This window comes from Lynx rufus, unplaced genomic scaffold (assembly GCF_022079265.1).
Source record: "Lynx rufus isolate CCGP_SWC_20201006 ecotype Redwood Valley unplaced genomic scaffold, mLynRuf1.p SCAF_23, whole genome shotgun sequence".
NCBI classification, from domain to species: Eukaryota; Metazoa; Chordata; class Mammalia; order Carnivora; family Felidae; genus Lynx; species Lynx rufus.
In genome coordinates, this window is record NW_025814838.1 from 16177357 (window position 1) to 16203334 (window position 25978).

General features: G+C 49.7%; 1 protein-coding gene across 1 annotated transcript in view; it reads left to right on the plus strand.

The window, feature by feature from the left end:
• The first annotated feature begins 15460 nt into the window (after positions 1-15460).
• The window catches only part of TEKT5 (tektin 5), a 39008-nt gene continuing 28490 nt past the window's right edge, over positions 15461-25978 (plus strand). Inside the window, exons 1-4 of the mRNA XM_047087129.1 lie at positions 15461-16036; positions 18947-19030; positions 19701-19771; positions 24415-24558. Of these exons, the coding sequence (XP_046943085.1) occupies positions 15461-16036; positions 18947-19030; positions 19701-19771; positions 24415-24558 (875 nt within the window). The remainder of the gene's footprint in view (positions 16037-18946; positions 19031-19700; positions 19772-24414; positions 24559-25978) is intronic.

Here is a 25978-nt window from a genome sequence, read left to right on the forward strand (position 1 = left end):
ATCACAGCTCGATGCCCCGAATTCCCAGTGGGAATGTGAGGGCTTGGTCACCTGGGGAAGCTGCAGTTACTCCAGCGAACGGTACCCTTTTCCATTTGTAATGAATAAAGATTGGGAGGTGATTCGTTCAGAGCATGTGACTGGCCTGCACATCAACGTGCCACTCTGGTTTTAGCATCGTTATTGCCTAAATCCGTTATATCTGTGTTCCAAAATTGTGCCTTTGGAGGAGAAAAGCTCACGGTCAAAATAGTTTACTTTTCCTGAGGTCACACAGTTCATGGCGAGGGAACCAGAGGGATGAACCTCGGCCTCCCAGCTCCAGAGCCTGCGAGGTCATCCGTAACATATGCCAGGTGACTCCGTGCGAGGTGCTGGTGCCACCAAAGTGCCCTGATTCCTGTCGCTCTGGTGCCCGTCTGGTTGGGACAGCAGATAATAAAGCAGGGAATTACAGAATTATAAATGCTATGGCAGAACACAAACGGGGAAGAGTCAGGGAGGAGTTCCTTAAAGCTGAGCAGGATACATAGATTAGGACAGGGCGGTGGCATTGACAAGTGGGGTCTCAGACGGAATGAACAGTGTGGACAAGCCCAGAGAGGAATTCTGACCTCTTAGGCAGGGACTGTTGGGATCTCCAGTTTGCAGATAAGACCAGGTCAGAGAGAGGGACTTGCCCGAGGTCTTAGAGCCAGGAGGCTGCACAGCCAGGCTTCCAACAGAGTAGGACCCGGGCTCTTGACCACTAGGCCACACGTTGGGACCCAGGATGCAGATTCCTCTTTGTGAGACTCAGAGAAGTGAAGGGACTTGGCCCTGGGCCTCCCAGCCAGCAGGCCTCAACTCGACTCTTGTGACCACAGGCCCTTTTCCCCTCGACCACACAGCAGAGGCCTGAGGCCAGCCCCCCACTTCAGATCTTCCTTACTGATGTCCCCCAAGACATTTCCAGCGTATTCCTCCCAGCTCTTTCCAGCAGCCCTACTGCTTCATAGCTCTCTTCTGTCTCTCGTGACCCAGGGGCCCGCCCACGCAGCGAGTCTGCTCGGTGGCAGCGAAGAAAAGATCTTCTGTGCTTCAACCCCTGTCTCGCTACTCATTCCTCACCACCAGGCTATAGAAACGATCTCCTTCCACACTGAAAAGTGAAATCGGGGCGTCTGGGTGGCTCAGTTGGCTGAGCGTCCGACTCTTGATTGTGGCTCGGGTCATGATTTCATGGTTCGTGAGATAGAGCCCCGCATCAGGCTCTGCACCGAGCATGAAGCCTGCTTGGGACTCTCTCTCTCTCTCCTTCCCTCCCTCTCGTGCTCCAACTAAACTCTTTAAGTAAAATCAAATAAACCTCTCAGCTTTGCTCTAGGTCTCTCCTCCTCTCCCCAAACTCCTGTCTCACCTGGGATGGAATTTTCCATCTGTGGGAGGGGGAGCAGATGGGCAGCAACTAGGCTGCAAAGCAGATTCCCAGGCCCATCCTGACGCCCTCAATCAAAAACTTCAAGGGCTGGGCCAGGGAATCCTCATCTTTACCCACTCACTAGGTAGTAATTATATTCACTAAAGCTTGAGAACCACTTCTGAACACGAGTACACCTCAACACTCAGTTCTTGGCCCATTTCCGGTCACACTGTCCACATCCTCCCAGGATGACCAGCTTTATGCTGATGGCATCCTCCACTATCCAGTAGGAAACATTCTCCAGTCTTCAGCTCGTTTCTTCCTAAGTTCAGACACATGTCTCCCAGTCAACACCTGATGGATTTTACTCCATGGGTGTCCCTCAGCTGTAACCAACTTCCATCCACAACTTTTTCCCCTAAACTAGTTCCTCCTTCCGGAGTTCTGATCTCAGAGAACAGTCCCACCACTGCCCTATGAACTTGAGTCCAAAATCTGAGCATCAGCCTCGCTTTCTTCTCACCATGTCCCTTGTATCAGTCATCCACTGCTGTGTAAAGAGTCAGCCCAGATATATGTAGTGGTTAAAACAATGGTTTATTTCTCACGAGTCTTCCGTTTTTATCTGGGCTCACTCGTGTGGCATCGTTCAGAGGAGAACAGAGAAGATTCTCAGGTGTGCCTCCATTTCCCTCCACACGGCCCCCGTATCTCTACACGGTCTCTCATCATTCAGTGGTCTTAGCCTGAGCGCCTTTCCACGGCAGCTGTACAAGTCTGCAAACAGGTGCAGGGTCACTTTCCCACACCGTGCTGGTCACATCAAGTGACAAGGACAGACTAGGTTCAAGGGGCAGAGAAACAGAGGCCACATCTTGATGGGTAGAGTGGCAGGTGCATAAAAGAAATGGCGGTCAAGACTGGTGGCCATCGCTGGAAACATTCTTGACGTCTCCCTTCAGGTCCGATCAGGGATCAAGTCCCATGGCACACACCTGTGTGTGACGCGATGGCCTCCCTGCCCAAATGCCCCAGTCCCTCCCCCCTTGGTGCATCTGTGCCCTCCCACTGTGAACAGGGCCTTCTATTCCCGGACTCTGTGCTCAGGCATGTGACTTACTTTGCCAACGTGATGTGTTAGCCAACGTGACCTAACAGAAAACAGACATTTGCCCGTTTTCCCTTTCTTGCCCCTCTGCCATCGCCAGGAGAACACGTCTGGGCTGGTCTGTGAACGGTAAGAGGTGGGACAGAGCCACCTACCCAGACTCACAGGTGACCACGGATGTGGGAGTGCAAAAGGACCATCCAGTCGACCCCCAGACTCATGAGCCAAATAAACACTAGTTGTTTTGAGCCCTCAAGTTTGGGGGAGCAACAGACCCGTGATGTCTCCTTGCTGCCTTCCTCCCGGACCTCATCCTCCTGGGCCTTAGCAGGCCTCGCTAGGCTGTGCCTAGCGGCTGTGCCTAGGCCGGGATGAACACCCTCCAGACCGCAGAGGCTCAAGGCAACAGTTGGTTTCTTGCTCCTGCTACTTGTACAGCTTCACTGGCAGAGACCTGTTCGTTGCAGTTCCTCGACGATACAGAGGCCAGAGGCCCGACCATCTCCTGTCGACACTCTCTGAACACAAGCCTCTAAAGATCGTGTGATTTGGGGGCGCCTGGGTGGCTCAGTCGGCCAAGTGTCCAGCTTCAGCTCAGGCCATGATCTGACGGTTTGTGGGTTCGAGCCCCACGTCGGGCTCTGTGCGGACAGCTCGGAGCCTGGAGCCTGCTTCGGATTCTGTGTCTCTGCCTCTCCCTGCCCTTCCCAGCAACTTGTTCTCTCTTAAGCACGCACGCTCTCACTCTCTCTCTCTCTCAAAAATAAACATAAAAAAAAAAAAGAAAACCAGATAGCGTGATGTACACACTGCTTCTGAAATGCTTCCAGCCAGAAGTGTCCTCTATTTGCATACCTTCCGTTCCAACGAACACATGGTCATACCCAAAAAGGTGTGGGGAGTGTGGTCAGTCGCATGTGCTGGAAGGAGAGGAAACCCAGACCGGCACAGAATCATCTCTGTGGTTTCTCGGGGTTTCTCTCCTACACGTCTTACGGTCCTTTCCCCTTACAGTTCAGACTGGGTTACTCTGCTACTCTGACACCTTCAATGGCTCCCTATGGCCCAGGCTAGCACCCATCTGGATGTGGTTTTCAGTGGCCTCCATGACCAAGTTTATTCCTCCGGCCCCACTTCTCGCCGGGTGCCAGTGTGCATGCCAAGCTCTATCTAAAATGTCTCTCCAGCAGACATTTCCCCGGGCACCCCAAGCCATCACTCTGTGGCTCACACAGGTCCTTTGACAGGAATGTCCTACCTGCTGGCCCTTGCCCCGTCCTGTGACGTCTCAGCTTTCCACATCATCCCACGGAAGTCATTTCTGGCCTGTGGAATCCACGGCATTCTCCTTTCCTGAACACAGAGTGTTCCAGAAGCCTGTGCCCAGTTTTCTGTTTTAGTAACTTGGGAAGTGTGAATGCTACAAACCTCCCAGAATCAGCGTTTCAAAGTATATTTACATCTCCTTTACATTTACTTAGTTTGGGGAGTTTGATAGATTTTAAATTTAAGATTTTTATTTCGGTCCCCCTGATTGAAGATGGCAATGAGGACGAAAACAACAAAGCGAAAGCTGGAAATTTTGTCGTTTTCAATGTAGAAAACTTAGCAAGTGCCAAAAGATTTAATTAGCTACATTTTTAAATGCTTTTAAAAATAAGTTTGGAAAACTAGAGACACAGCAGAACGATCAGTGATTGCCAGGGGTTGGGGAGGGAGGGACGAACCCGCAGAGCACAGGGGATTTTCAGGGCAGGGAAACTTACTGTGTGACACCATCAAAGTGGGCACTTGACATGATGCAGGGGTCAAATCTCACAACCTTACAGCACCTAGTGTGAGCTCAAACTGTAGACTTTAGATAATAATAACGTATCAATATTATGGTTCACCAATTGTAACAAATGACCACACCAATGCCGGGTGTTAATAACAGGGGAAATTGGGGTGGGGGAGGCAGAGAAGGAACGTTTGGGAACTTTCTGAACTGCCTGATAAATTGTTCTGTATGCCTAAAACTGCTCTGAAAGCCAAGTCTCATACTTCTGAAGTTGTTAGGGCTCAAATGAGCACTGGGAGGGCTGGGACATGCGTGTGTATACCTCCTGGAGGTCGTGTTTCTCAACCTACCCACATACTATGATCACCTGGGGGCTCCTCTGCCGAGGACCTGCTCCCCCACACCTGTTAAGTTAGAGTCTTGGGCAAGGGCCCGGGCATGTAAAGGGGTGCTGAACCCCGTTTCCAGTGTGGGGTTGCGGTTTCCCCAAACCAATAAGTAATGCTGTGGGCGCCAGCCAGGTGGTCCAACAATTCAACTCAGTTTTTCCATTCTGAGGCTCTTTACCCGGAGATAGCATTCGATTCCGCAGGAGGCGGGCCCACTTTTACAGGACTGCCTCCCCACCCGCACCCCTCCCCTTCGCTGACTCCAAAAGCCAGTTCCAAGCCTAGGCTGTCACCTGTGCTTCGGACTGCCCGGCTGTGGAGTGGGGATCCCAACCTCCTCGGACCTCAGACGCCTGTCCAAAGTCCGGCTTGCTTGGTCTTCTGACCTGACTAGCTACCAATCAGCTTTTCCAGGACCTCCCCCGCTTTGGATTCGATTAGTTTGCTGGAACAGCCCATAGAACTCAGAAAAAAAACTTGTCACTTACCAGATTACTGTTTTTGTTTTTGTAGAAGGAGAGAATTCAGAAACAGCCAGACGGAGAAATGCACGGGGTGAGGTTACGGGGAGAGACTGCAAGAGCGTCTGTGTCCTCTCCAGGCACGGCTCTCTCCCCAGTTCACCAAACTGGAAACTCTCCACACTCGGTCCTTTCGGATTTTATGGAGGCTCCATTACACAGGCACGCTAGATGAAATCATTGGCCGTTGGTGATTGGCTCAAATTCCAGCCCCCGGGAGGTGTTGGAGGGTTGGGTGGGGAGGGATGGAAAGTTCTAACCCCGCAAACGCTTAGTTGGTTCCCTGGCAACCAGCCCCTTCCTCCCTTGGAGGTCCGAGATCACTTCGTTAACATAACAAGAGACACCTTAATCTCTCTCTTTGGAAATTGCTAGGGTTTTAGGAGCCCCTTGTTGGTAAGGGGAGGAAAAATGCTGACTCCAATTCTTTTGTTGTTGTTGTTGTTTATTTTTGAGAGAGAGAGTGAGCAGGACTGGGGGGAAGAGACAGAGAGAGACAGAATCCAAAGTGGGCTCCAGGCTCTGGGCTGTGAGCGGTCAGCACAGAGCCCAACGCGAGTCTCAAATTCACAAACCGTGAGATCATGGCAGGAGCCGAAGTCGGAAGCTTAACCAACTGAACCACCCAGGTGCCGCTCCTGACTACAAATCTTATGAGGTGAATAACACTGGGCAGGTGCCTTCCTATCTGCAGCCTCCGTTTGCTGGTTTGTAAAATGGGGATGATAAAAGCATTTGCTCCGTGAGGTTGCTGTGGGGGCTAAAACACTATAATTCAGGTAAAACACCAAGCACAGACCATCCCGAGAGCAAAACTCCAATACAGGCTCGTGTTTAAGTAAACTTAGGGTTGTAGGTGAGAACTACAGTTTTTTTTGCAAACGGGGGGACAGAGGCCTAGGCAGGGAAAGTTGCCCGAAATCAAACTGCAGGCTAGTGGATGAAACAAGACTATCACCTGGGTCAAACTGGTTAGCATTTAGACGCTCATTCAGCAGGACGGGAGCATTTTAAACACAGGCAGGTGGAGAAAACATGCCCTTTTGAAGTGCAAGGGAGGTGCCTGCAGTTCCGCCTTTGACCAGTGGGTGGCGCTCTCCTCCCGCCTATGATCAAAGTAGTCAGGCAAGACCCGGAAAAATTAAGACTAGGTGTAGAGAATTTTCTACCTCTTCCCTTGGATCCAGCAAAAATATCTAACAAAGAGATATCTACACACACCGTGGGCACTTAATATACAATTGAGTCGAAAAATAAGGTTCAGATCTCGTGTATATAGGGAAGCCTCCTCGGGTGTAGGCTTCCAAGAACAAGGGTTCTAGAATCCGGGTGTCTGCGTTCAAATCCCATTTACCAGCTCTTGTGTCTTTTCTTCAGGCCACAGCTTCTTCCTCCGTCAAATAGCAATAATAATATTAACTACCTCAAAGGGTTAGTTGTCGGGAGGATTAAACACGTTGACATTCCAGTCGGTGAACAGTGATATCTTGCTGTGGCTTTAATTTGCATTTCCCTAGTGTGTAATTATGTTGAACATCTTTTCATGTGCTCATTTGCCGTGAGCATATCTTCTAAACCGAAATGTCGGTTCAGATCTTAAGCCCATTTAAAAACCTTTTTTGGGTGTTTCATTTTGTGTTTCAAGAATACTGTATGTTCTGTATACAAGTCCTTTATCAATTATATGTTCGGCAAATATTTCCTCCTAGTCTGTGGCTTGTCTTTGTCTTCTTTTTAGAATGCCTTTTGGGGTGTCTGGATGCCAGTCGGTAAAGCAGGCAACTCTTGATATCCAGGTTGTAGGTTCAAGCCCCATGTTGGATGTAGAGATTACTTAAAAAAAAAAAATCTTGGGGCACCTGAGTGGCTCAGTTGGTTAAGCGTCCGATTTTGGTTCAGGTCACGATCTCACTGTTGGGTTCATGGTTTGAGGTCCGTGTCAGGCTCTGTCCTTAAGCTCCGAGCCTGGAGCCTGCTTCGGATTCTGCGTCTTCCTCCCTCTCTCTGCCCCTCCCCTGCTGGTACTGTCTCTCTCTCTCTCTCTCTCTCTCAAAAACAAATAAACATTAAAAAACATTTTTTAAATAAAATCTTGAAAAAAAAAAGAATGGCTTTTGAAGAGACATTCTTAATTTCGATGAAATCCAGTTTGTCCGTTTTTTCTCTTATGGATTGTTTTCAATAGCTCATCTGGGAACTCTTTGCCTAACATAATGTCACAAAGATTTTCTGTTTCTTTCTAGAATCTTTATATTTAGGTCTGTGACCCATTTGGAGTTAGTTTTTGTATAGAATTTTGGTATACAGTGCAAGATGTGGGTTGAAATCCATTTTTTTTATATGTATGGATATCCAATTGTTCTAGCACCATTTGTTGAAAAGACTATTCTTTCTCCACAGAATTAACTTTGTGCCTTTGTTGAAAGTCAGTTGACTGTGAATATGTGGGTATATTTCTGGATTCTCTATTCTGCATTGATCTCTTGGAACTCTGTGCTGTTCCATTGATCTTTGTCTATCTTTATGCCGATACCATACTGTACCTTTATAATAAGTCTCAAAGTCAGAAAGTCTAAATCCTCCTACTTTTTCCTTTTCAAAGTTGTTTTTGGGTATTTTAGGTCCTTTGAGTTTGCATTTAAATTTTAGAATCAGTTTATTAATTTCTACCCCCCACCCCCACCCCCACCCCCCAAAAAAGAGCCTGCTGGGATTTCCGCTGGGTTTGCTTTGATTCTAACTTTCAATTGGGGAAGAACTGACATCTTAATGCTATTGAGGCTTCCACACACATAATACATTTCTCTATTTAGGTCCTTTTTCATTTCTCTCAGAAATATTTTATACTTATTTTTTCCCCCGTCTTTCTTTCTTCTGTTACTTGTTGGAAACTTTCTATTGCTGTGTCTTCAATCTCACTGATTTTTTTTTCTTCTGCATTGTCTAATCTGCCTCGTTATGGACTGAATGCTTGTTCCCCCACATTCACCCCTAATGCATATGTTGATTCACCCCTAATGCATATGTTGAAGCCCTGACTCCCAAAGTGATGGAGTTAGGAGGTAGGCCTTGGGGAGGTGATAAGTGTGGTCATGAGGTAGGGTCTTAGGATGGGATTAGGGACCTTATAAGAAAGGAGTGACACCAGACCTCTCACTTTCTCCACACGAGGAAAGGCCACGTGAGGACAAAGAGAGAAGGGGGACATCGATAAGCCAGCAAAAGAGCCTCACCAGAGCCAAGGAGGCTGGTACCCTGATCTTGGACTTCCAGCTTCCAGAACTGTGCAAAATGTCTCTGTTGTTCATAAGCCACCCCAGCGTGTGGTAATTGGTCATGGCAGCCCCAGGTAACTGAAACACACCTTCAATCCCATCTTGTGTATTTTTCATCTCAGACATTATACTTCCTTCTCTCGATGTTCAATTCATGTGTGTGTGTATGTGTGTATATATATCTGCCATGTCTCCATTCAACATGTCCTATCTTTTCCCTAACCTCTCGAATACGTGTAATGCAGTTGTATATTTCTTAAAAGTACATTTTGTAATATTTATTTATTTTTGGGAGAGAGAAAGAGAGAGACTGCATGCACACAAGCAGGGGAGGGGCAGAGAGAGAGAGGGGAGACACAGAATCTGAAGCAGGCTTCAGGCTCGGAGCTATCAGCACAGAGCCTGCCGCAGGGCCCGAACTCACAAACCGTGAGATAATGACCTGAGCGGAAGTTGGATGCCTAACCGACTGAGCCACCCAGGCGCCCCATAGAAACATTTTTATCGTTTGAGATCTTGCTTTTAAGCTTTGTTAGACAGGACCAGAGACGTATTTAAGTCCGTGGCTAATTTTGCCCTAACACTGAGGCAAAACCCTTCTGAGTATTTGACTTGAGGCTGCCCAAATGATGAAATTTTCTACTGTGGTCGGTGGGATGGAGAGCTATTCCCAGCTCTGGGGATTGTTCCCTCTAATCTGTCCAAATGAGTCTCTCCCCAGCCCAGGGCTGTGTCCGCACACCTGTGCTCTGATGATGCTCTGATGGAGGGGGCCCCCTCTGCATATCTCCGGAGCTCGCTCTAGGTAGCCCTCTCCTCTTTGGAGCTCTGTCCTTCAGACTCCAGCCACCCTGGCATTCCACTTTCCCAGCTCTGTCCCCTCCATTCAGGGCATTCCCCATACCTGTGCTGTGGCTTGGAATCTGTGTCCAGGCAGTGAGCTGGGGTAACTGTCGGACTCACTTCGTGTGTTTCTCGTCCCTCAGGAATGACTGTCCTTCATGGCCTGTTGTCCACTGACGTCAAAATCACTGGGCACCCGGGTGGCTCAGTTGGTTAAACATCAGACTCTTGATTTCGGCTCAGGTCATGATCTCACAGTTCCGGAGATCGAGTTCTGAGTAGGCCTCTGCACTGACAGCATGGAGCCTGCTTCGGATTCTCTCTCTCCCTTGCTCTCTGCCCCTCCCCTGATCACTCTCTCTCTCTCTCAAAATAATAAACTGTAAAAAATCATTGCTCACTCTCTCTCTCTCTCTCTCTCTCTCTGTCTCTTCACCCCTCTTGGGATTCTCTCTCTCTCCTTCTCTCTCTCTGCCTCTCACTTGTGCCCTCTCTCTCTCTCTCTCAAAAAAAAAAAATCATTCCTTTATATAGTTTGAGTGTTTTTGAATTTTTTCAGTTGAGGGGTACAGCCAATCTCTATTATGTGATCTTGACCAAATGTGGAAGTCCTATTAAATTATAAGTATGCAAATTATAAGTATAAATATAAATTATAAGTATCTCATATATAATATGCACTAGACAATATATACTATATATGCTAGTATATATGAAACATATACACAAAAATAAAACTATGATATATATATATCTTAATCTAATCAAGCTAATCTAATCTAACTGATTAAGCTATATATATATTATAGTTTTATTTTCAGTTATATATATATACATATACACACATATATACACATATACATATGTGTGTATATGTACATGTATGTGTGTATATATACATATACATATACATATATATACATATATACATATATACATATACATATATAGCTTAATCAAAAATTAAAAGCCTCCCTCTGTACCCCTAACCCCCCAATTTCATTCTTGCCCATGCTAGGGGTAAGCACTCTAGCACTGGTTCCTGCGTATCCTTCCAGAAGTGTTTCTGCTTGTACAAGTACATATGTACCTGTTGTAAGTGGTATCGTACCATGTAAACGGTCCTGTATGTTTCTTCCTTCGCTTATATCTTAGAAATCTCTTCCTACTGGCACCTACAGGCCTATCTACCCTTTATGCTGCAGCGTATTTCTTACAGTGAGTGTTCTGTATTTTATTTAGCCATCCTGTACTGATGGACGTCAGTTCTGCTTTTTTTCTCACTGCCACAGTCAATGCAGCGGGAATACAGATACATATATGCACGCACTTAGCACGCATGCAGGCATGTATCTGCAGGGAGATTCCCAGAAAGATTACCAGAAAGCCAGGGCTGGTGCTCTAAGCGCCAAAAAGATACCTTTTGAAATTCAAAGTGGGGGGAAAATGCCTTACTGTAAAATGCGCTTTTGTTTTTGAGAGATACGGTCTCACACAGAGGCTGCCTTGAAGACAGCTTCTTCCCGGATTTTCTATCTTCCCCACATTTTGCTGGTTTTTTCAGCACTGCTTGCAGCCACCTCCGGTCACAAATTTCGTCGCAGGTGAAGGATCGCTGCTTACCCACAGGGGGCGCCCAAGGAATGCTTGCTGATTTGATTCGATCGCTGCAGAAAGTTCTAACCAGACTGTGCTGCTTCAGTAACACCTAAGTAAGATGGTCTGATAGACGGCTGGGTTTCGCATTCAATTCAGGGACATGAAGCCGTCCCTTCACGGCCCGTGGAAGCCAGGCAGCGATCACAAAATAGCAGGTTTGCAGGCAGAGATTGCATTAAAATAGTCAGTGCTGGACGTGGTGTCTCCAGTTTGGGAGCCCCACTGGGGGTAAGGGGGTGTCTCTCAAGTGTCCTCCTTCTCATCTTCCCAGTCCCACCCTGCCTACCTCCCACAGAGATTCCAGAAAGAGAATGCGTTTCCCATCAGCATGCTTGGAAAACGATTGGAAAAAAAAAACAAAAAAACCTTGAAGAGGTGGATAAGCGGTCTCTACTCAGTGGCCACCTAGCATCTTTGACACCCGAAGTGGTTAATTGTTTGAACACCCTGGTCCTCTGAACCACAGTGTTCCCAGTAGTACTTTCGTTCCTGGTTACTGTTGATATGATTGACAAATACCAAGATTACATTTCAGGTTTGTTTGTTTTTTTTAAGTTTATTCATTTATTATTTCTGAGGGAGGGGAAGGGGCAGAGAAAGAGGGAGATACAGAACCCCAAGCAGGTTTCAGGCTCTGTCAGCACAGAGCTCCGCTTGGGGCTCGAACCCACAAACTGTGAGATCATGACCTGAGCGGAAGTCGGACGCTTCACCGACTGAGCCACCCAGGCGCCCCTACATCTCAGTTTTAAAGGCTCTGCATTCAGGAAAGATTTCATGTGTGAACTAAAACGTCCACTTTCCAGGGTGCCTGGGTGGTTCAGTTGGTGAAACGTCTGACTTCAGCTTAGGTCATGATAATGCAGTTTTCGAGTTCCAGCCCGGCGTCGGGCTCTTTGCTGGCATCTCAGAGCCTGGAGCCTTCTTTGGATTCTATGTATCCCTCTCTCTCTGCTCCTCCCTCACTCACACTCTCTCTCTCTCAAAAATAAATAATAAAACATTAAAAAAAATTTTAATGTCCTCTTTCCAAATAAAATTATTATACCTCGAAGGTCACACTCTGCTTCACCATTGTACGTTGTGGGCACAAGTGGTCACACAGAATGACAGAATGGAGGTAACCAAGTTTTGTTTTCTTCCCATCTCGGCTCTCCTCGCGTATCTCTGGTCTGCTATCTGAACAAAGGTGTACAAAGCACGCCAGGGGGTTGGAGACGGAAACCGCACCCAAAGAGAGTGCCCTGATTCCCAACCGTTAGGAACTTACTCTCAAAACAGAACCCAGGGAGTCTGCATGTAGGAGGGCAGACAGGGTAGTCAGGGGTTCCCTGAATGAACTTCTACGTGTACTATATTTAATAAAGAAGAAGCAATAAAAATGCGTGAATTTGAACGTTACATCTTATTAAAACTCAACAGTAACTTCGAGAGGATTACCACAGGACCCAGCAATTCCCCCCCTTGATATATAATCAAGAGGATCGCACACATATGTTCACAACAGCATTATTCATGATACCTGAAAAGTGGAAACAACCTAAATGTCCACCGACAGATGAATGAGTAAACAAGAGTGGCCCGTCCACACCATGGAATGTTATTCAGCTTTTTTTTTTTTTATTTAAAAAAAAATTTTTTTTTTCAACGTGTATTTATTTTTGGGACAGAGAGAGACAGAGCATGAACGGGCGAGGGGCAGAGAGAGAGGGAGACACAGAATCGGAAACATGCTCCAGGCTCTGAGCCGTCAGCCCAGAGCCCGACGCGGGGCTCGAACTCACGGACCGCGAGATCGTGACCTGGCTGAAGTCGGACGCTTAACCGACTGCGCCACCCAGGCGCCCCTATTCAGCTTTTAAAAGTAATAAAAGGAGCACCTGGGTGGCTCAGTCGGTTAAGTGTCCAACTCTTGATTTCAGCTCAGGTCATGGTCTCACGGTTCGTGAGTTCGAGCCCTGCATCGGGCTCTGCGCTGACAGCATTGAGCTTGCTTCAGAGTCTCTCTCCTCTCTCTCTCTCTCTCTCTCTGCCCCTCCCCTGCTCTCCCTCTCTTTCAAAAATAAATAAGTGTTTTTAAAAAGGGAATAAAAGTACTCCTATCTGCTACAACATGGATGGACCTTGAAAACGCCACTGCCCCACCCTTGACCTGAGGTTGCTTAGAAGTCCCCTGAAAGTTATTCTCAAAAGGCCTGACTTTTTGGAATTTGATTTTTGGAAGTTGATTCCCTGAGTCTTTAGGACTGGGTTATCACATTTACCATTCCTTTTTATTTGAGCTGTGGCCAACTGTCCTCAATTTCTCTTTCTCACTTAATGGCTTCTGAAGTTCTTTTCACTCATCCATCCATCCATCTGTCCGTCTCTCCATCCACCCCCTCATCCATCCATTTTTCTAAATTCATTCAACCAGCCCAAATCGTGCACCTACTACGTTCCAGGTATTTTACTAAGCACGGGGGATACAATGACAAGGAACACGAAAACAAGGTCATTTCCCTTGTAAAACTTCCTTCAGAGCCTCCTTACTCCAAGTGTGGTCCCCGGACCAGCCTCAGCTGGGAACCTGTAAGAAACACAGCATCTCTGGCCCCACCCCAGCCCAACTCAACCAGAATCTGCGTGTGTGTGCTTGTACATGCATAGTGGATCTCGGGAAAGATAGAAAAAACTGATAATGGTAATTCTATCTGGGAAAGCTGGAAGTAGCGAGGGGTGATGAGAAGAATCTAAATTTTGCTTTATACCCATCGTAGATACTGCTCACATTATTATTTTTGAACATGAATGTTTAGAGCTCACAAAACACCCTGAATCTTTTTGGTCTGTTTCTTGCCTGCCTTCAATGTGTAGGACCTTCCTGTGTGGGGTATCTCTTCTTCTTCTTTTTTTTAATGTTTATTATTTTTGAGACAGAGAGAGAGACAGAGAGCAACGAAGGGAGGCGCAGAGAGAGAGGGAGACACAGAAGCCAAAGCAGGCTCCAGGCTCTGAGCTGTCAGCACAGACCCTGACGCGGGGCTCGAACTCACGAACCGTGAGATCATAACCTGAGCTGAAGTCGGCCGCTTAACCGACTGAGCCACCCACGTGCCCCATGAGAGTTCATCTTAAAGATCGTACAAAGTTTGCTACAAAGCAAGCATGGTCAGTATGGAGGGGGTAGACAGCCCACCATACAAGATAGGGGTGGGTGTTAAGCCTTTCTTTCTAGGTTCGCTGCAGAGAATAAATGAGTATATGTAAAGCATCAGCTGTACAGAAGTTGCTTAATGTTATTCCTCTCTGCCTTAGGTCTCTCCTAGCCACCATCATCTGTAGGAATTTTAGACAAGTCGGGGAAACCTCCCATGGACCGTCACACTTCACTGACAAGGACCGTTTATTTGAGGGTTAGTTTCTTTCCTGTTTCAGGAGTGGAAGAGGCCCCCACAAATCAAGCTCCCCCCTTGTTCTGTACCTTGACCTCTCATTGCCGCTCCCGCCAGCCGAGGAAGGGGGCAAGTTTCTTGATGGATCAAAATACTGGTGGGGAACAGAAGGTTGAAGCCTCTTTCCGGCACAACAACCTCTCGGTTCTAGATGCCTATTCATTCAGGCAGCGGCGTGCTGGGTGCTGGGACTTAGGGGGGAGCCGGACAGACAGGGTCTCTGCCTTGCAATCCATCCCCAGCCCCCTTTATGAAGTTAAGGTTTGCTGAAGTATAATTTATGTACAGTAAAAGTCACCCTTTTCGGAGGACAGCTCTGTGGGCTTTGACAAATACTGACAATTGTATAGCCCCCACCACAGTCAAGGTATAGAACATGACCTGCTGTCCCCACCCTCTCGTTTTCTCACGCTCCTTTGATCCTTTGTGGTCAGTCTTATCCCCTCCCCCAGCCCCTGGCAATCCCTGATCTGTCTGCTGGCCCTATGCATCGGTCCTTCCAGAATGCCATCTACACAGGATCACACAGGACGTGGTCTTTTGAGCCTGTTTCCACTTAGCTTAATACATTTGAGGTTCCTTTTTATTGCTGAGTACTATGCCACGCCATGGACGCACCACTTTGGTGCCGTCTTGGGGACAAAGAGGACAGGAAGACGACTCACCTGGACCAGACTGGCCCTAAGCCCTTAAGACTTTGCCAGAGTGGATTACATCATGTTTGCTCCCATAGGCAGTTAGGTGGGACAGGCACATTCGATTGTTATGGAAAAATAGACAAAGGCTATTTTTGCACCTCTGTGTGGATTGAGAAACTCAATTCACTTTATTTTATTATTTTTTTTTTTTTTGCATGTGCTTTGATGGGGACAATAAGGGCCCAGCTGGCCTGAAATGAGCAAGCGTCCCAGCAACGCCCCGCTCCCCCAGGCTTTATGACAACAGTCCCGAGTCACAGAGGTCCTGCCCATCCCTAAGGGAAGAGCCTTCCCCTTCCTGTGGTGCGGTGGCCCCGCAGAGTTTTGCCCAAGCGCAGCTGATGGGGGAGGATGGAGTTTCTGGGAACCTCTCAGACTGCCAGTTACTGTGGCCCCAAGAAAGCCTGTGCCTTCAGGGCACTGCCCCCCGCTGGGCCCGCCCCGGAGACCCAGGAATGTTACCAGCCCTATTCCCTGCCTGGCTACCGCTACCTGAAGTCTTGGAGACCCAGCCTCTTCTACAAGGTCTCCAACGCCCAGACCTGCGTGGACGAGAGAGCCACGAGCCGCAGCCCCCTGAGGCCCCCCACCATCCTGCCGGCGCTCCGCTCGGCGCTCTTCTGCCGCTACAGCCCACGCGACTGGGACAAGTCCAACGATCTGCAGATGCGAGGGGCCGAGGCCTCACGGCTGTGGGCCAGCCGGCTGACGGGCGACTCCATGCGGCTCATGCAGGACAAGGACGAGCTGACGCGCCAGATGCAGGAGGGGACCTGCCGGAACCTGGGCCAGCGGCTGTCGGACATTGGCTTCTGGAAGTCCGAGCTGGGCTACGAGCTGGAGAGGCTTCTGAACGAGACCCACGGCATGGAGACGGTCAAGAGGCGGCTGGAGTGCGCGGCCGACGAACTCAATTGTCCACTGCAGGTGAGTGTGGGTGGGGGGGGGGGGTGAGGCCGCCGCTGAGACGCAGCCCCGGCTTTCTGCTCCTCCCGAGTGAAGGTCAAGGCAACAGGCACCTTGCAGGTGAGTTCCAGCTGCGTGATGGTCTGCGATCAGTTCTGCGGCACAGGATTATTCCAGTCAAATCAGGGTTCCTGTGACTGAACCGGATTTCCTTTGCTCCTTGGGCTTACATCAGAACTGCCGGGGCGCCTGGGTGGCTCAGTCGGTTAAGCGGCCGACTTCGGCCCAGGTCATGATCTCGCGGTCCGTGAGTTCGAGCCCCGCATCGGGCTCTGTGCTGACAGCTCAGAGCCTGGAGCCTGTTTCAGATTCTGTGTCTCAGTCTCTCTCACCCTCCCCGCTTCATGCTCTGTCTCTCTCTGTCTCAAAAATAAATAAACGTTAAAAAAATAAAACTATCTGGTTTTAAAAAAAAAAAAAAAAAAAAAAAAGAACTGCCGAGGTTTTATCGAGACATTCCACAAGCGCGCGCGCGTGTGTGTGTGCGTGTGTGTGCACGCACGTGCTGGTCTTTAGAAGATACACTTAAACTAACTGCCGTGTTTTTCTCCAAAGCCCTTAACACTTTCTAACATACTCTGTAACTTACACATATACTTATTTATTTTTCTATTTTTTTTAAATGTTTATGTTTAAGAGACGGAGAGACAGAATGTGAGTGGGGAAGGGGCAGAGAGAGAGAGGGAGACACAGAATCCGAAGCAGGCTCCAGGCTCTGAGATGTCAGCACAGAGCCTGATGCGGGGCTCGAACCCACCAGCCGTGAGATCATGACCTGAGCCGAAGTCGGACGCTCAACCGACCGAGCCACCCAGGTGCCCCGCACATATATTTACTGATTGTTTTTTTTCCCTGGGCAGGGATTTCTGTCTGCCTTGTCACCGGTGTGTTCCAGACTGATACCCGGCTGTGACGGGCAGGGCAGCGTGTCTGTGCTGGTCCTTAGTGAACAGTGTCTGTGCTGATTGCCCGTGGTCTGGGCCAATGTTTTGAACGTCTCCCCAACATAGCACAGTGCATGGCACACAGTAGGTGCTCAGCAAATATTTGTTGACTAGACGAATAAATACCTGAATGTGGGCGTTCTGAACACTTCTTGTGCTCCAACCGTATCCCAGATCGGTTGGGATTGCTTTTGGCTGCGTGTAATGGGTACTGGCCTGCGGCTCGGCCAAGAAGGAATTTATTGTTCTGCCATAATGAGAATTCTAGAGGGAAACAAAGCGGGCTGCTGCAGCTTCCGCGTGATGCCGGAAGGGACCCAGGTGCCCGTCTTTCTGCTCTGCTATCCTTAGCATGTGGCTTTTGTCCTACTGCTCGCAAGGAGATTTCATATCTCGTAGTGCTTGCTGCTGCTTCAAGGAGCATTTTGATGTTCTCATCTGAGGCAGAAAGATAGGGGTAGGGCAAAGAGCAAAGGTGCAACCGTGTCAGGGAATGAGAGTTTTCTGGAAGGAAGCACCACGCGTTTCCATTTCTGGCCCATGTGCCAGAACTCTCATGGGTTCCGTGGCTGCAGAGGAGTCTGGGTAAGTGAGTGGTTTTCACTGGGTCCTGGAGTGGACATTGGGTAAGGAACTGGCATTATCTGCCTCGTGCCCTGGGGGCTAATTGCGGTCACATAGGATGATGTTCTGCTGCTCCCGAGACCTTTCAGTTCCACCTCCCTGGACAATGGTGACTGCCTCCTTCTTGTCCTCCCCACTCCTGCCCTCCCTCCGATTTTCCAGCCAGAGGGGCGATTTTAAATATTAAACTGGATCTCCACACTCTCTCACAAAAACCCCCTCTGTCACCAGCTCTAGAGCCTGCGCAGCCCAGCCCGTGCTCACCGCAGTAGCCTCCACGTCTCCGGTTCTAGTGGCTTCTTGTGTGCTCCCCTCCTACCTCAGGACCTTTGCATCTGCTGTTCCCTCTTCCGGGCACATTGTTTCCATTCTTCTCCGCTGCGGCTGCTAATTCAGGTCTTGGTCTGTCACCACCTTAGAGAAGTCCTTCCTGGCTAACCCCCCACCCGTTCCTCCCACGCACTCACATCACCCTGACTGTTCTCATCCAAGCCCTAATCACAGGATTGTGTCTCTGTGTGTTTACTTGTGTGTGTTGTCTCCTCTCTGTTACGGCAGGGACCATCTGATCGGTTGATTGTGGTATCCCCAGCACCTTGATCGGGTGTGGTCAGAAGAGGGGCTCAGTAAATCCTTGTGAAATCAGTGAACCCCTCTCCTTTCAGAGTTCGCAGGTGTGTTTGCCACCCAGCACCAAGATGCGGTGCTCGTCTGCTTCCTTCACACTTCTGCTACTCTTTGTGACATCACAGGCCGGCGGCCCAATCACCACCCTTTCTCAGCCCCCTGTTGCGGAAGCTCCCCTGAGCAGCCCCTTCGGAGGCCCGTCTTCTGTTCCTCTCTGCCCTTGTCCCCACGACATGAGCCTCCAGGTGTGCGGCTGTGCGACAGGGTTGCCTGTGTCTCCCTTGGGCCTGATCGCTTTCCAAAGCTCTCCCCCCGCTGACAGATCTTCACAAAGGGGTTTTCACGTATATGCATAGGTAATACCGATCGACCGTATTTTTAGGGCTTTACATTTGTCGAGCTGACTTCACCCAAACAGCTAATCTGTGAGAGATGCAGCAGTATCATACCTATCCTCAGTCATGGCATCTCACGGTCCCCACCGAGAGACAAGTGGGGGGTGTGGAAGCTTACCCACACGCGCAGCCATGCAGGGAGCGTACCCACATGCACAGTGATGAAGCATCTGGGTTTCCTGGGGATAAGACAGATCATGGCAAATGTATTTGTGAGTCACCTCCGTTCAGGGTCTATATACAGGTGCGGGGAAAACACTATTTCCTGCTGCTCCCTACAGGTGGCCCTGGAGTGTCTGTACCATCGAGAGAAAAGGATAGGGATTGACTTGGTCCACGACAACGTGGAGAAAAACCTTATCCAGGTAAGGTGCCTCCTGGGTCTGCCCAGCACCCCCCGGGGGGAGGAGGGGGCCCCCCGCTGGTCAGAGAGGTCTCTGATCTGCCTGTCAGGAGAAGAAGTCACACGTCACCCCAAGCAAAGTCAGGGCTCAGAAAGCTTTGGTGGGGGCCGAGGTTGCAGGGGATGGGGGGGTAGAACAGGGAGAAATGAGACCATTGGACCCTTCCAAATGGGCATCATGATAATAATACCAATAAATAACAATAATAAAAGCTAGCGTTTGTTGAAACCATGATTACGCCATATGTTAACTAACTTGGATTTAAATTTTTTAAAAAAGCCAGCGTTTCCTGAGCCACTATTTGTCACACGCTGTACCATATCATATGCATTATTTAACTTAATGATAAAGTAATCTAGCGATGAGCATTTGGCACATAGCAGGTGCTAAATTTTCTTTTAATCTGGAATTATATAACAAAGGAAGCAAGTAAGTTAAAGAATGTGGAGCCTCCACAGCTGACCCTTAGCCGGCTGGCCCAGGGATCACGTGCTTGCGATGAGGCAGGAAATGGATCCCACCCTGAACTTTCACCTGTGGGGTCAAAGGTGGGCAGTGAGGGGTAGGAGGGTGGGGCCACTGGGGGGGGGGGAGGCAGAGTGCCCTGACCTTTTGACATTTTTCATTGCAGGAAGTGGATTTGCTAAAATGTTGCCAAGAACACATGAGAAAACTAGCTCAAAGAATTGATATCCAGATGCGGTAAGAGCTGCCTTCTCTCTCCCTTCTTGGAATCTATTTTGGGTCTCCCCGGGCTTCCGAGGGCAAGCGGACCGGCTCTCGGTCTCTAGATGGTTCTTTCGGCCAGCATGTGCTGGTGAGAGTTTGACAACAGGCTCTCTGGGAAAGAAAGTAGAATTCGGATTCGCAGCATTTGCCAATTTCGGGGCTGTAAATGCCTGCCCCGCCCCCCTCCCCGTGGCTAATTTCAGTGGGCAGCTGTGCCCCGCCTGGTCGCTCTGATTTTGCCCTTGGGGTCGTGACAAAAGAAACGGCCTCCCGGAGGCCCCTCTTAGCCTGTGGCTTCTGCGTGTGAGTTCTGAACTGTGGGAAATGGCAGAGCAGCGTGGCATCAGGCACCAAGGTGAGTGGCCAGGGCATCTCTGGAAGGGATCTGGTGGACGCCTGGAGCCAGGAGTCTTCAAAAGAAATCGGCTTTTTGTTCCTGGAAGATGACATAGCCAGTATCCTGACAGGCCAGGAGGCTCCCCTCTTAATTAAAAGGAGGCCCGAGTTTTACAGGGCTTGGGGCCCATAGCTGAGCCCCTGGCCCCCGGGTCCCCTGGAGGCAGCCTTCCCTCCGGACTCCTGACACAGGAGCTGGGCACTGCCTTTAACCCTTAACAGCCCACGCTGCTCTGCTGGTTTCTCCTTGTCATTTACTCAGACACCGAGAGCAAGAGAGCCCGAGCCTCCCCTCCAGCTGCGTGGGGCATGTGGGTAGCCTGGTTGGGATGCTGAGGGGTGCCGGGCAGCTTGCGCATGAGCCCTGGGGGTTGCTGCTCTGGCTTGCTGTGACAGGAGACAGTCACCGGGGGTAAGAGAGCACCCGGGGCGGTGACCTGAGGGTGCGGTCAGGGTCGCCGTCAGAGGTGGTGGGGTCCGAAATGAGATGCAAATACAGCAGTGGCTGCAGGCACAGGTGGGTGGACGAAAGCAGAGTCGAGTTCTGTCATTTGTTTGCCTGGGTCCTGATTTCTGACATTTCCACTCCCATGTTCCACTCTCGTTTGCCGCACGTTTGTCTGTAAATTAATTTGCTTAAAAAAAAATAACGCTTACATACTTCTATTTTATTTATTTATTTATTTATTTTCATTAAATTTTTTATGTAATGTTTATTTTTGTTGAGAGAGAGAGAGACAGAGCACGTGAGGGTAAGGGCAGAGAGAGAGAGAGAGAGAGAGAGAGAGAGAGAGAGGGAGACACAGAATCGGAAGCAGGCTCCAGGCTCTGAGCTGTCTGCCCAGAGCCCGACGCGGAGCTCAAACGCACGAAACATGAGACCATGACCTGAGCCAAAGTGGGATACTCAACTGACTGAGCCACCCAGCACCCCTACATACTTGCATTTTATTATTTAAAAAAAATTTTTTTTTAATATTTATTTATTTTTGAGATAGGGAGAGACAGAGCATGAATGGGGGAGGGTCAGAGAGAGAGGGAGACACAGAATCCGAAACAGGCTCCAGGCTCCGAGCTGTCAGCACAGAGCCTGACGCGGGGCTCGAACTCACGGACAGTGAGATCATGAGCTGAGCCGAAGTCGGATGCTTAACCGATTGAGCCACCCAGGTGCCCCCATACTTGGATTTTAAAGGGAACATTTTAACAAAGGGAGCGCTTTGGGCAGGCACATGTCTTGATTGTATTTTTCTTGCCCTTGTTTTTACGATCACCCATTCTGGACAAGAAAGAGTGGTTTTCCATTTGTGGTCGACATAGAGCGATGGCAGACCGTGGTGTTGTGGTGATAGAGGGCTGGAGTTCGAGCCAGCAGGGGGAAGAAAAGCCCAGAAACTTGGAATTGGGGGGCTGGGCCCCAGAAGGGAAATCCTAAGACAGGACTGGGGGTGGGAGGGGACTGCGGTGTGACCCCAGCAATGAACAGGATGTGGGAGAGTAAGGACAGCCAGAGAAATGGAGAGGAATGGGCACAGAAAGAGGAAAATAGATGGAGACTGGGGACAGACGCAGAGAGGTGAAGGCAGCCCAGGCAGGGAGGGTGGGAGGAGAGAACCAGAGCAGGTGGAGAGGCGTCCCTCCCCTTTGCTGGGACTGAGGACCAGCCACCCTCCATAGAGGCTGTTTGACCTCGGGCAGTGGCCCGTTTGTCAGAGGATGGCTTCCGGGGCACCCTAATGAATCTAGAACTGGCCACAGCCTCACTGATGGGGTAGAACTCAGTGTGGCCTTGCCCCTGTGGGGAGGCTCCATCGCTGACCTGCTCAGGTGGCGGCCGCCCTGGCACTGGGCTGCTGACTCAGGGTTTGGTAGGTGGGGCCTCAGGCCTGCATCTGGGCAGAACTATGTCCTTACCTCACCAGATGCTCCGTGGCAAAGCACAAAAGGCACTTCCTGGCGGGGCAGAGGCCATATTCGAGCTTTTCCTCATAGGCCGCCATCAGGGTGAGCCGTGGCACTGGGTGGGCTCTATGTCATGGGCCAAGGAGGGGAGACAGAGGTGGCCCCCTTTTCTCTAGGCTTATTAGCATGGGCTAGGAAGCTGGACCAGCTGACCAGGGATTCTGAGGCCCTGGGTCCCCTCCGATGCTCTGGCATAGATGTTTTCTAGCATATTCTGGTCTTCATGTTCCAGTTCATTAGGCAGGACAGGGCCCCCTTTCTCCATGGCTTTGCTAATTCAGAAGGCCCCAGGAACCTCAGGATGGTTCCTCCTGTCCCAGCATGACTTCCTGAGCATTTTGATAGGTGGGAGCGCACCGCCAGGATTTACTGTCCTTGCTTCTGGCCTCTTTGCAACCCCTCACCAGCATCGGGATCCATAGCAGAAAAAGAAAATGTAAAAAAGATGAACAGAGACAGACAGGGGAGAGGGGCAAAGAAAGACACAAAGTCCCCAAGACAGAGAGAAACCAAGAAAGATGAGGCAGAAAGAGGTAAAGATCAGAGAGAGACAGACAGACGGACACATACACACTCACTTTAGGTGGTGTAGACATCGCCTGGCTTAGGGAAGGTTATTCCCTTCCTTATTCCCCGTCACTTCAAGGCAAAAGTCCTAGTCGATGCTTGTGTGTCTTTAACACAGACTAATCTTATTTCAGTCAAGAGAGAAACAAAAAGGTTCGGGCTTAGAACCTTCTGGAGACAACAGATTCTGTCTAGGATTCTGTTCGTGTTTACTTAGTATTTATGTTGGAGGTGACCCATTAATAGGGCTACTGATGTTCCTTTAAAGACAGTGAGGTAGATTTTCCCTTTAAAACACATTTACTTATATTTTAAAAAAGAAAAGTAACAAGTAAATAATAGTGCAGGTACTTTGAGAATACGGCAAGAATCACGGAAGTGGTTCTCCAGGGTCTGGAGTTTGGCACACGGTGGCCTTTAAATCGAAGCTTCTTGGCCAAGATACTAACCCTGCAGGTGCAAGCACTCGGCCTGCCAACTGTCCTCTCCTCACCTCTGCTCTGTCCCTGACTCCGCCCAGTCCCTGATTCCAACCTTCCTTGACGGTCTCATCCCTGGCTCCGCCCAGTCCCTGACTCCACCCACTCTCCGATTCCACCCATACCTGACTGTCCACTCCTTGGCTCCACCCACCACGGACTCAACCCAGACCCTGACTCCGCCCATCCCTGGCTGCCCAATCCCTGGCTGCACCTAGTCACCAACTCTGCCCAGTCCCTGACTTCTCCCCAGTCTCTAGATTCCACCCTTTTTTGACTGTCCAGTTAGTTCCTGACTCCGCCTAGCTCCTGGTGCGGCACAAATCCTTGACTCCGCCCTGTCCCTGATTCTGCCAGCCTTCATACGCTGCTTACAGGTCTCCAAACACCTGGATGTCTCTACCTTCTTTGCTTTTTACACACGTGGTGCCCTGAGCTTGGAATTCTCATCCCCTCAACCCAACTCGGTTCACCTGTCTGCTGTTGTTAGGAAACCCAACTCAGAAGCTTCCTCACCCTGAGTTGGTGGCTTCCTTCTCTGTGTTACTCTGTACCCTTTTCAAACCTTTACTGTTGCCCTTCTCATTCTTTATTCATTTGTACTGAATTTACACAAATCTGTGAGCACCTTGAAGGTAGGGACTGGGTCTTAATCATGTCTCTTCCCTCTGTGCCTGGCAGAAGGTCAGACACCATGATCTGCGAAGGGATTTAAATTGACTCCAGGCTTTTTCCAAAGTGTGAATTCGTATCTTGTAAGTCAGGTCAGCAAAGTACAGCTGGGAGGGCCAAATCTGGCCCGTAGCCTGTTTCTGTAAAGTTTTATTGGGGCACAGCCACGCCCATTCATTTACCTATGACCTAAGACTGTTTTCCTGCATAGTTGAGTAGTTGCAACGGAGACCATACGACCCACGAAGCCTAAGATATTTCGTATTTGGCCCTTTACAGTAAATGTTTGCCCATCCCTGTTCTAAATGACAACGGATCTGCTTGGATTGGGGCGAAGGAAGAAGTACAGGGAGGCGCTGGGTATGCGGTGGGGGCATTAAGGGGGGAAAAAGGCGGAGAAGCCATTTGAGGGTAGATCAAGCACCCTCCTGGGAGTCCAGGGACTTGGCTTTCACCACTTTGCACCACCCTCCTGGCTGACCTCGCGTGAGGGACTCTGGGCAAGTGCACAGTTTACGGACAAATCCCTGCCCCCCACAGGGATAACCGAGATGCTCAGCACGCTCTCGAGAGGGACCTTGAGGACAAAAGCTCGGCCCAGTTTATCGATGAGAAGTGCTATAACCTGAGGAACACGTCAGACTGCATCACTTTCTTCCACGGCATGGAGAAAGTCGATGGCACGTAAGTCCTGGGTTCTTGGTCCCCCTCTCTGGCCAAGCTTGGTGGAACTGAGGGCTTCTGGGTCTGCTCCTGCCAAGAACCACAAAAGGTCATTGTGCACCAGTAAAGTAAGAGGCAAAGTGGTTGAGTGGGGATCCTCAGTTGCAAGCCACAGAATCCAAATCTGGCTAACTTCAGACAAGATGGAATTTACTGGAAGGCTGTGGGGGAGCCACAGACTCCAGGAGAAGGCTGGAAGGGAAGGTCCTGGCAGCTTGAACGAGCCAGGAAGTGGGAGCTCATCAGCTGTGTTGTCAGCGCACTACTGTCTCTTTGTTCTTGCCCCCTTTTACCCAAGATTCAAATTCCAGCGAGAGGGTGCAAGGGATTGGCTTAGTGAGGGTCCCACAGCCGCTGCCGTTGGGCCAGGGCGTGCCGGGCACCCTGACTGGCAATTCCACCAAATAAATTCCGAAACAGAACGGGTGTAACCAGAAGGAGGAGGCATTCAAGCTCAGCTGGGAGAGTAACTGATGCCCTCCGGTGAATGCCTGGCTTCAGATTCAGCCTCCCCACTAGTGCTTGGGGCAAAGTACTTAATCTCTCTGGGCTCCGATCTCCTCATCTATACTGGAATAGAAACAGTGCCCACCTCCCAGAGTTGCTATGAGAATAAAAAGGTGGGTGTGGGGAGCGCGGAGCACAGAGCCTGGTGTGGGGGAGTGACAGCAGCTAATATTTATTGAGTGCTTGCTGCGTGACCCCATTTACTTGTCACAGCAGCTCTGGGCTAGGTGCCTCTGTGTACCTGACAACGTCATGGGCATGTCACTGTTGATGGAATTTCATGCAGAACTAGGGCCTGCTTTCCCGATTGGCAGTCCGAGGTCAGGGTCATGATGGCTGGACAGAGAGGTGCTCTGGGTACAGGTGGAGGGGGGGTGGTATCTATCTTGGTTTCATTTTTTTTTTTTAAGTTTATTTATTTTGAGAGAGGGCGCGCACCAGAGAGTGCATGTGTGGAGTGGGGGAAGGGCAGAGAGAGGGAGAGAGAGAATCCCTATTCAGGGCTCTATCTCATGAACCAAACCATGAGATCATGACTTGAGCCGAAATCAAGAGTCGGATGCTTAACCACCTGAGCCACCCAGGTGCCCCTATTTTGGTCTCTTAAAAAAAAAAAAAACCAGCAAAAAACTTCTAGCACATGAAATTGTGCTTGGCACTTAGTAGGTGTGCATTCACCTGAATGAATGAATGAATGGAAGGGGAAAGGGAGGGAGGGAAGAAAGGAGAGGAATTTCTTGGTCGTCTCCTTGGCTGGAGCCCGGGGCCACCTCCTGGACCTTAGTAAATACCCAAGGGTTGAAATGACCCTTTGGGGTTGCCGGCAGTAGCAGCTTCTGGGGACCCTCCTCCTCTTCCTGACAAGGCGACTCGA